This window comes from Chenopodium album, chromosome 1, assembly GCF_948465745.1.
Source record: "Chenopodium album chromosome 1, dcCheAlbu1.1, whole genome shotgun sequence".
NCBI classification, from domain to species: Eukaryota; Viridiplantae; Streptophyta; class Magnoliopsida; order Caryophyllales; family Amaranthaceae; genus Chenopodium; species Chenopodium album.
In genome coordinates, this window is record NC_137834.1 from 90,396,007 (window position 1) to 90,406,608 (window position 10,602).

The following is a 10,602-nucleotide window of genomic DNA, read 5'->3' on the forward strand; positions in this document are numbered from 1 at the left end:
TGCACCGATTTCATTAACTCAAGCCTACCACGAAAATTTATGTCAACATTTAATGATCATAAATGGTTCCAAACGACATTATATGACCCTGATATTTATTCCCTAAAATCTCAATGTTTTTCAACATCGTTCCCCGAAACCTTAAAAATTTCTCAAAAAAGCGTGGATATAAGCCTTCAATTTTGGAATTTATTTTCTTTTTTTCGCCCAGAAATAAAAATTGCTCAAATTTTTACCATGGTCCCTAATACCCTCCGGGATTACAATTGGGTGGGTGTGTCCATCCAATTTGCCTTTATACGGCCAATTTAATGGTTTACAACTTGTACCGATTTCATTAAATCAAGCCTACCTACCATGAACATTTGTGACAACATATAATGATCACAAATGGTTCCTAACGGGTTTATATGACCCCAAGACATATCCCCTAAAATTTCAAGGCTTTTTGACACGGGCCTCGAAACCCCCAAAATTTCTCATAAAGCGTGGATCTTAGTGTTCAATTTTGGAATTTTTTTGACTTTTTTCGCCCGAAAATAAAAATTGCCGAAACGTTTACCATGGTCCCTAATACCCTTCGGGAGTCCAGTTGGGTGGGTGGAACCATCCAATTTGCCTTTAAACGATCAATTTAACGGTTTATAACTTGCACCGATTTCATTAACTTAAGACTACCACGAACATTTATGACAACAAATAATGATCATATATGATTCCAAACGACTTTATATGACCCCGAGATGTATTCCCTAGTATCTTAAGGCTTTTCGATACAGGGCCCCGAAAGCTACAAAATTTCTCAGAAAGCGTGGATATTAGCCTTTAATTTTGGAATTTTTAGACTTTTTTTCGCCCGGAAATAATAATTGTCGAAATGTTTACCATGGTCCCTAATACCCTCCGGGAGTCCAATTGGGTGGGTGGAACCATCCAATTTGCCTTTAAATGGCCTATTTATCAGTTTATAACTTGGACCGATTTCATTAACTCAAGCCTAACACGAACATTTATGACAACAAATAATGATCATATATGGTTCCAAACAGAATTATATGACCTCGAGATTTATCCCTTAGAATTTCAATACTTTTTGACACCGGGCCCCGAATCTTCCAAAATTTCTCTAAAAGCATGGATAACAGCCTTCAATTTTGAAAATTTTGACTTTTTTCGCCTAGAAATAAAAAATGCCGAAAGGTTTACCATGGTCCATAATACCCTCTGAGAGTCCCAGTTGGTGGGTGAAACCATCCAATTTGCCTTTAAACGACCAATTCATTGTTTTACAACTTGCACCAATTTCATTAACTCCAGCCTACCACGAACATTTATGACAACAAATAATGATCATATATGGTTCCAAACGACATTATATAACCCCGAGATATATCCCCTATAATTTCAAGACTTTTCGACACAGGCCCCGAAATCTCCAAAATTTCTCAAAAAGCGTGGATATTAGTCTTCAATTTTGGAATTTTTTGACTTTTTTTCGCCCGAAAATAAAAATTGCCGAAATGTTTACCATGGTCCCTAATACCTTCCGGAAGACCAATTGGGTGTGTGGAACCATCCAATTTGCTTTTAAACGGCCAATTTACCGGTTTACAAGTTGCACCGATCTATTGGTTTACAACGACCAATTTAATCAACTTGCACCGAACCTAACTTGAATCGAAATTGACCCAAACCCGTTTTAACCTGTCAAAATCCGAATTTAACCCTACTTGTTACTAACTTGACCTGAATTCAACCCGACCCGAATTTAATCCAACCTGTTTTAAACACGACCCGAAATCAAACTGACTTGTTATTGACCCGACCTGAATTTTACTAAACCTATTACTTACCCGACCTAAAAATTCAACCCGATCTGGTTACTAATTCGACTCGAAATTAACACGACTTGTTATTGACCCGACCTAAATTCAACCTAAATTGTTCCCAACCCAATTTCAAAACACCTTAAATGCAATTTAGACCACCTTATTATTGTTGATCAAAGCATTTTGTTTAGGGAGACCAAGTCGGTCCAGGCTAGCAAAAGAAAGGAGCATCATCCTCAAATTTAAGAGTTAAATATAGTATATATTTGTTGTATGGTCAAAGGAAATAATAACCTTCCTAAATTATAGACTTTAGTTCTCTAGTATATTGCCATATATATTATAGTCAAAGGAAATAATTAGCTTGATAAAAATGATAATTATCTGTTTATATATAGTTAGTTGAACCCGAATATGACCTGACTTGGAAATGACCCGACCTGATTGTAACCTGCAAATTATTGACTTGAACATAACCCGACTTGAATCCGAGAATGGCTCGACTTGGAAATGACCCAACCTGATTATAATCCGTAAATTATTGACTTGAACTGTACCCGACTTGAACCCGAGAATGACCTGACTTGAAAATGACTCGACCTGAGTATAATTTGCAAATTATTGACTTGAACCAAACCCGACTCAAACCCGAGAATGACCCGACCTGATTCGAACCCGCAAATTATTGACTTGAACCGAACCTGACTCGAACCCGAGAATTACCCTAACCCGTTTTAACCCGTGAAAACCCGATTTAAACCCGACCTATTGTTCACCCGACCTGTTATTAACCCGACCTAAACCCGGTAAGAAGTATGACCCGACATGACTCGACTCAAGCATGACCCAATCCAAACCCGACCCGCATAGGTTATGAAATCACACCGAATTAATCCGACTCACTCTTACCCGACCCAAAACCGACCCGTTTACCCAAATTGACAGCTCTAGTTATGGCCTGCTTAGGATATTTACATGATAATCACACCCCACCTATGACATGTTGAATCAACCAATCAGAAGACAACCTAAAGATGAAGGTAGCCAGCTTCTGATGATCTTTGTGATCTCAACCGTTGGATGCCTAACACGTGTCAAAATGTATGTATTTAACGATGTTCCGCGTTTTAAAACGTGACTACGTGACAACATCTTATTTTCGAGACACCTTCTCAATGTTTTAGGTTCTTTCATACCTATATTTTAACATTTCAATATTTGCTTTGTGATCTGTATTTTCCACCAGCTGACCATCTTCACCTTTTTAATTAATTTGTTTTTCTGTTTGATTGAATAATTTCCTACTTAAATTAATCATGTCTACTAAACGTTGTCTTTTTTGTCTTAAATGTATATATTTTTTTTGGTTGTAAGCTACTTTGATAAAGTTCTAATGTCTTAAGCAAAGTGTAATATGAAGAAAGGTAATGGTCTAATGGATGCTACTTTTAGTGAACTTACTACTTGGGGAAGGTAGGGGGTTGGGGGATTGGGTGAATTCTTGATCAGGACGGTATGTTTAGGAGTTTCCAATTTTGATTGTAGTAAAGTCGATATGAAGGTGAAATGTGTACATAGTATGTATTGATCGAGAATTCAAGATTTTACCTATAAATAAACAATGATTTTTTTATTTTTTGAAAACATGTTTGATTTAGTATTTTTTTTTTACTATCATTTAAGAATTATACTATTGTGTATCGAGTGAAAACATAGTGTTAAACAACTTTCTCAAAAATTTAAACTAAGTAGGTATTGGTAGATCATGATACGCGTGGGAATTAGAGCCGTAAGAGGTATGTAGTGGGGCAAGGTGAATACAAGTGGATAATAGGTATTCCAATGAGTGGATTGGGTATGGTTTTTGGTTATATGCTAATCAGATCAAGTATAGTAGTTAGAGTTTGTACCTTCCAACGATGGGGATAGGTTTGGGGATGAGAATACATAAATCTTCCACACTTTCTCTATTCTCTATAAGTATGTTTCTTTGGTACAAAGTAATCAAGCCATGATATACATGTAATGTACTTACAATTTTTAAGTATCTCTTATAATAATATTACTGATTAATCGATCTTTGATCACTTTTGTGCTTTCCTTAACCCTGTTATTTAACAGTTCATGTGTTTGAACTTTCGAACCGCCCACAATCCTGTCTAAAAAAAGCCGTTAGAAGAAAGCTAGTGAAGAAAGAACAGAGATAAAAGGTAAAGTTTCTACATTACACATTTGTAGCAAAAAGGGAAAGAAATAAGACCACAGTTTCTTTATTTTAAAAATTAAAAGCAGTCCAATTTATAGTTATTTTATACTATAGTTTTTTAGTTGGTACATACTCGTATTTGTTATGAAAACTGAGATTTCTACGAGGCAAAGAAAGGAATCTAGTTTGTTGGAGAGAAGTTTCCTACAAAGTCTCTCCCATGTCATTTTAGCTATAAAACTTCACCTGCCTCCCTCTCATTATACATATGATTTGATCATCCTACAAACATCTACAACATAATAATACATCATATTTCTTGGAGAAAATATTTCAGTTACAATACAAGATTATTACTTTTTGTGTGCATTCATTTCGCAAATCTTTGGTTGCAAAAAGACTTGTCTAAGGCGATAGTTTGAGGGGGTTGATAAAGCGATAATACTCTGGTTAGGAGGGTTTCCGAGTTTGTATTTTACATTACTTTTGTACAAGAAAACTAAGAAGTATGGGAGTTGGAGGTACATTGGAGTATTTTTCAGAAATGATGGGTGGTGGTCATATGCACAAGAAGAAGAGGAAGCAGTTTCAAACTGTGGAGCTCAAAGTTAGAATGGATTGTGATGGATGTGAGCTTAAAGTCAAGAAAGCGTTATCTTCACTATCTGGTAATTTCTTCTTCCAGTCTTTTGCTAAATTTTGTTACTGTTAGTAATTTGTATTCTTGGTTTGTGTAAGGACAAAGTTTCGTTATTGTTGTTAGTTAAATGGACTCAGTTTGTTGCCAAATTCTGATATTCGCGAAATATAATTCTTATTCCAGGGGTGAAGTCAGTGGAGATCAACAGGAAGCAGCAGAAGGTGACAGTTACAGGGTATGTGGAGGCAAATAAGGTGCTGAAGAAGGCAAAATCAACAGGGAAGAAGGCAGAAATATGGCCATATGTGCCTTACAATTTAGTGTCTCAGCCTTATGCCTCGGTTGCTTATGATAAGAAAGCTCCTCCTGGACATGTCAGGAAGGTGGAATTTGTCGAAAACCCAAAAAATGGTACAGTCTCGCGATATGATCAGGACCCTCTAATGACCATGTTCAGTGATGATAACCCAAATGCTTGCTCTATCATGTAGATCACTTCTGTTTTTTTCTGCCAATTTTGATAGTTTGATCCTGGTGTTACACTTGGATATGTTATGTAAAATTTCCTACACTAACATCTGATGACTAATATACTTTAATATCATTTCCTATTCCAGTGTTCATGATAATCCTTGTTTGAATTTATTTATTTTTGGTTATCAAAGCTTAAAAAGGGCCTCTTAAGTCTAAAAGGCAATTAGTAAGAACAATACTATCTGAAATCAAGCTTGCAATAAAGGTACCTAAGACTAAGTACATCAAGTATATATGAAAATAAGTATGGAGTATGTGCAGAACAATAGCACAGTAAGAAAAATTTCCCGACTTTTTCAATGAATACCATATTGATGACATAACTGTAGGTTTTATACACATTACGCAGAAGGAGGAACTTCTACAACAGGATACATACATGTGTAGCGAAAATGTAATATATCTGACAGTCTCTTACCAAAACTAATCAGTAGAATCTGAAATAACAAAAACATTCCAAATTCTCAGCATGCCAATTCTAGAACAATGTTTGGTAGGCATCTGTTGGGACTTGGGGATACCAAAATGGTGTCCTCCCTTGGAGCAATGGAAGCTGCTGTTTGAATTACCTGTTAGTCTATCATTACAATAAGATTTCTGAGGGGTGGTTAAAGCAGAACACATATTCAATTTTATTAAAACAGTCAATCAGACAACTGCAACTTTTTGGTTGCTCTAGCAAATGGATGACATTTAAGAGATTGGAACATTGCTGTTATCTATATAGTCTTAACTCAGCAGGTAATCATTTCCAGGCCTGTGCCGAAAGATACATATGTGTAATAGTCTGCTTTTTACCTGAGCACATGCTAAGGTTACTGATACAAATGTACAATATCTAGTTACAAGAGAAATTTAGAGTGAGGGAGAGGAGCTCACTTGGACTGAACTTTCTTGGTGCATTGAATCAAGTATGATCAAGTGTGCATTGAGCAAGATTATTTGTTCACTTTGCCCTATTTCCGGAGTATATATTCACAAAGTTAATGTCATAAAGCAGAGTTGCATTGGCTGGTATGTTGCAATCACCTGCAGAAGTAATTAGTTCAATTGTTAGAAGTATTGCAGTCACAACTGAAGAACACAAGCCGAGGTTTTAGGCAAGCTGATATACTTTTTTTCTTAAGAAATGTTCTGATTTGAGACTTTTTTCTGACTGCATATTTCAATGAACACAGTTTTTTGCATTAATACCTGAAAAACAACCAGCTGGTTCTGGTCCATAGGCTAACTCTGGAGGAATACGGAGCTTGCGCTTTCCACCTGCATATGAATTCAGAGATTTAACTGCAGAGAAACACCATATAGAAGCACTGCAATACATATTATGCAAAAATTTAATCTTTTAAGCTGGCATACCAACTTGCATAGGGGGTACCCCATCACCACCAAAAATCCCTTGATCCAATCCCCTAATAACCTGCAATTTGAAATGAAACATATATATTCATACATTCAGCACAATTATATGGTGATCAGAATTATATATGCATTCCCTGAACAATATACTGCGAAACCAGTTTAGTGTAAGAGAAGTTCCAATTTGATTATGCAATTTTTGCAAATTACAGCCCCACACAAACCATAATCCTTGTGATATGCAGCAGAAAAAGCTTACAGTACATGAACAATAAATTAGGCTAGTCTTAGGTAGCTTAAAAGTATCCTAACTCTCAACTATTCCTCACATTTTATAAAAATAAGAAACACATAATAAATTCACCAAAAGAAAGAAAGAAAGATTGATTTCTTAAGAGTGGAAGGGAAAGAGCAGAGCAGAACATACTTTTCCTACACCAATGCGCATAGTAAGAGGCCTACCGCGTTTATAACTGCTATCAAAGACAGTCTCATCACCAAATCTTGCAGTGTAGTGCACCTAAAATCCATAAAACCAATCAAAATTGTAGAGCATCAAATAAGTTAGGCTATAAGGAAAAAAGATTCTCAATGAGAAGTCGTACATTGATAAGGGTGTTGTAAGGAGCTGCAGGACCGGAACCAACAGCAATGTCACAGTAAGCTAAACCAGAACGAACGACATTGAGTTCACAAGAAGGCTCAGCAGTAGTGGCATAGTATTCTACTCTTAAAGCATCTGCTTCTGATGGAAACCCGAAAGCCACCGTAGAAGCAGCCATAACTCCAATAAGTCCCATTTCTAGTACTTTTCGCGCTCCTGCAACATTTGCTGAAATTTTCTTATCAGTATCATCAAACCAATTGGTAGGACTACTTGGGTTCAATTTGTTTGAGATTGGTTTCAGAGTTCGGAATTGGAGTTTTGATATTTTTTTTGATGTGCTCGAATTGGCATTTGCAATGGCTGTGAGTGCTGCTGTTGTTGCTGCAGTTGCACATACCGCCATTTTTAATTTTTTTTTTTTTTGTGCTTCTTCTGGTTGGAGGAGATGTGCTCACTCACACACTCTTCTTATCCCAAATACATGGTAATTGACAAAATGACAAATACATGTAACATTTAGATAACAATTATATGTACTCTAAAATTGACATATTCTGTATTCCATTCAGGGTTACCCAAAAAAAAAAATGTAACCTGCATATGCCATCATATTTATGTTAATGTGAAATATAAAAGTTCGAGGAGATATAATGAAAATATACATAGAGACTAATCTACAAATATTTTATTTAGCAACACGAGTTTTTCTTATATATACACGGAGTATATAGATAATGCAAAAGTCAAACTGTTACGATTATTATGAAACAAAGATGGTATGTTTCAAAATTTCAATAGGTTAACCATCACATTTGTACGTCAATATGCGTGTTCAGTAAAAATAAAAATAAAAAAAAAAATCATTAATAAATTGTACTGTAGTACAACACTACAACATCTATTGGAAATTTTGTTTGTTTCATTCCTAAACCATTGGGAAAAAATTATATAAATGCGTAAAATATGGTTTCCAAATCACCAGCTATGACAGTTAATTTAACAACAAATAAAATTAAAAAAAAATGATGAAAATTTGACTCAAACTCTTTAATTCCTCAGCGTAAATCCTTGCTCCTCTCCTCTTTCATCGCATCTCTCTTTTCTCTTGTCCCTTCATTTCTCTTTTCTTTTTCATCATCTTCATTTCGCCTTCATAATTTTCCTTAATTCTTCCATTTTTTTATTTTTATTTTTTTTATCTCTTTTTTTGTACAGAACATAAATTAACCTAAGTACAATAATTTTATCATGGGTCGGGTAAAACTTCAAATCAAAAGGATTGAGAACAACACGAATCGTCAAGTTACGTTTTCGAAACGACGAAATGGACTCATTAAGAAGGCTTACGAGCTCTCTATCTTATGTGACATCGATATTGCACTTATTATGTTTTCGCCTTCCGGTCGTCTTAGCCATTTTTCTGGCCGTAAAAGGTTAATTTTTTCCTAGGAAACATTTTTCATGTGTGATATTTGCGTAACTTTGGCTAATTTGTTTATGATTTTTGATATTGATTTTATTTGATTTTGTGTAGAATTGAAGATGTTTTAACGCGTTACATTAATCTTCCCGACCATGATAGGGGAAAGTAAGATTTTTTTTTTTTTTTTTTTTTCAATTTTTATTTGTTTTTTCCTTCATTGTTTGATTTTACCTTGCATGGATTTATATGCAATACTTACTGACATTATAGTGGATTTTTCTTTCTTTCAATTCCAATGAACAGCTTCGTTCATAATCGAGAGGTACGATATTATAAAACTTTTGTTATTTATTTTATTGTTAGGAAGATTCTCTCCGATTACTAGACTATCTAATTTAATTTTCGAAATGACAATGAGGAGATTTTTATTATCGAATGAGAAATATCGTATTCACAAACCCCCTGCCTAATTTTTACAATAAATGGGTTGTCTAGTTATTGGAAAGAATCTCATTCAATTTAATATCTAAGCTAGCAATTGGCAAAGGGTCATGTACTAGTATTAATCTCCATGTTCTTGCAGTACTTAATTGGTACCCTGAAAAAGCTCAAGACGGAGAATGACATTGCTCTTCAACTAGCCAAGTTTGTATTTCTCATCCTTTCTCTTATTTGAACTCGTTTAGAAAGTAAGCATACACAAACGCGTACAATTCATCATGTAGCTTTAAATGATAGGTTTTTCACATGTCGCGTTTTTTTTTTTTTTAATTTTAATTTCATTTTTATCTTTGCTGACATCTTAAGTTGATTTTACTGCAGCCCTGGAGGATGTAACTCAAACTTGGAGGTATAAATTTATTATCTTCTTTCCTAAATAAATGTAAATGGATTTCTTTAGGTATTGATTTGGCTTGAGTTTATGTTTTTTAGCAGGATCTTCAACAAGAAGTGAATAACTTGCAACACCAACTTCAGATGGCTGAAGATCAATTAAGGTTATAATTAAACTTTGTTTACTGACACAATGTCTAACATTCTGTTTTTTTTTAATTTTACATCTTGATACTTTCAATGTTGCGTTGTTTTACTTTATATCGCAGTTAATTAGTGTAAGAGTGATGATAATGTATGATTTATTGAAATGTGTTTAACTATTTTCCTAAGAATTAGTCCCCTGCATAATTCATGTCCTGACTTATTTTTTGTTTAAAAAAATTTATGATCAGGATTTATGAGCCTGATCCAATGGCTTTCACATCAATTGGAGAACTTGAATCATGTGAGAAGAACCTCATTGATGCTTTATCACACGTCTCTCAACGAAAGGTATGTACTGCACTACTGCGAATGGACAGACTGATGAATCGAGTTCAGTATCAAATCTTTATTAAGACTTGTTGTAATTAACATAACTTCTTGTAGAACACTTTAGTGCTCTTTCTTCATGAGGTGCAATTTTCCTTTCAATAGTATTAGAATGAAGGACTTAAAAGTATTGTGAACTATTAAAGTTGAGGATTCTGTTTTTGTAGTTGCTTGATTATTTTGTGTTTTACTTTGCAGAAATACTTGTTGAGTAATCATATGTCAAGCTATGACCCTTCAGGTGTCCAGGTAAATACTAGTTATTGATATTGCCTTGTCTTTGAACTTTGTTGTGCATATAATTCCTTGGCTAATATTTTGATCATTGTAAAATCGCAAGATTTTCTTGGACACGAGTGAAGGGATGCCAACGTCGTTTGAAGACATAGGTTGGTTGCCAGAAAATGGTCATAATCAAGGCCAAATTTTCACTAGCTCTGACCCTTCTAATACCATTGCCATGAGGTAAATGCTTTTCGCTGTTTCTTAAAACATCTTACATTTTGTGTGTGGAAACCTGTAATGAATGACTATCCTCTGTCTCAATGCTGTATTGGTACAAAATGAAGGCCAAACCATTCTTCAGCAGCACCGGGAACAACAACTATATACGAAACCTTGAATCATGGACAGGGG

The 10,602-nt window shown here is 34.9% G+C and overlaps 2 protein-coding genes and 2 long non-coding RNA genes across 9 annotated transcripts; 3 read left to right on the forward strand and 1 right to left on the reverse strand.

Moving 5' to 3' along the window:
- Positions 1-4,186: 4,186 nt before the first annotated feature.
- Positions 4,187-5,204, forward strand: LOC145562915 (heavy metal-associated isoprenylated plant protein 23-like). The gene is made up of 2 exons (XM_081623338.1): positions 4,187-4,703; positions 4,859-5,204. The coding sequence occupies exons 1-2, from the start codon at positions 4,544-4,546 to the stop codon at positions 5,164-5,166; spliced, it is 468 nt and encodes a 155-aa protein (XP_081479464.1). The 5' UTR covers positions 4,187-4,543; the 3' UTR covers positions 5,167-5,204.
- Positions 5,205-5,483: 279 nt separating this feature from the next.
- LOC145562896 (photosynthetic NDH subunit of lumenal location 4, chloroplastic-like) lies at positions 5,484-7,648 on the reverse strand. Of its 6 annotated transcripts, none has more exons than XR_014094471.1 (6): positions 7,174-7,648; positions 6,996-7,088; positions 6,569-6,629; positions 6,404-6,472; positions 6,089-6,238; positions 5,484-5,762 (listed from the first exon to the last, which is right to left on the reverse strand). XR_014094471.1 is itself a non-coding variant. In XM_081623323.1 (5 exons), exons 1-5 carry the CDS (start codon positions 7,576-7,578, stop codon positions 6,156-6,158), a joined length of 711 nt encoding a protein of 236 aa, XP_081479449.1. In that variant the 5' UTR covers positions 7,579-7,647; the 3' UTR covers positions 5,818-6,155. The 6 variants fall into 6 exon arrangements, 1 of the variants encoding a protein (XP_081479449.1); XR_014094470.1 differs by having other exon boundaries at positions 5,484-5,765; XR_014094468.1 differs by having other exon boundaries at positions 5,484-5,778.
- A 1,767-nt stretch (positions 7,649-9,415) lies between these two features.
- On the forward strand, positions 9,416-9,907 carry LOC145626483 (uncharacterized). The gene is made up of 3 exons (XR_014111011.1): positions 9,416-9,448; positions 9,532-9,596; positions 9,828-9,907. It is a non-coding gene; the product is annotated as an uncharacterized LOC145626483 (long non-coding RNA).
- A 284-nt stretch (positions 9,908-10,191) lies between these two features.
- On the forward strand, positions 10,192-10,602 carry LOC145626490 (uncharacterized). Its single transcript, XR_014111012.1, has 3 exons — positions 10,192-10,215; positions 10,307-10,431; positions 10,536-10,602. It is a non-coding gene; the product is annotated as an uncharacterized LOC145626490 (long non-coding RNA).

Coding starts and splice junctions, on each gene's coding strand:
- LOC145562915 (XM_081623338.1), top strand. CDS start 4,544: ATGGGAGTTGGAGGTACATTGGAGTATTTTTCAGAAATGATGGGTGGT. Junction 4,704..4,858: donor AGCGTTATCTTCACTATCTG/GTAATTTCTTCT, acceptor TTCTTATTCCAG/GGGTGAAGTCAGTGGAGATC.
- LOC145562896 (XM_081623323.1), bottom strand. CDS start 7,578: ATGGCGGTATGTGCAACTGCAGCAACAACAGCAGCACTCACAGCCATT. Junction 6,630..6,995: donor TGCGCATTGGTGTAGGAAAA/GTATGTTCTGCT, acceptor TTCAAATTGCAG/GTTATTAGGGGATTGGATCA. Junction 6,473..6,568: donor GGTACCCCCTATGCAAGTTG/GTATGCCAGCTT, acceptor ATTCATATGCAG/GTGGAAAGCGCAAGCTCCGT.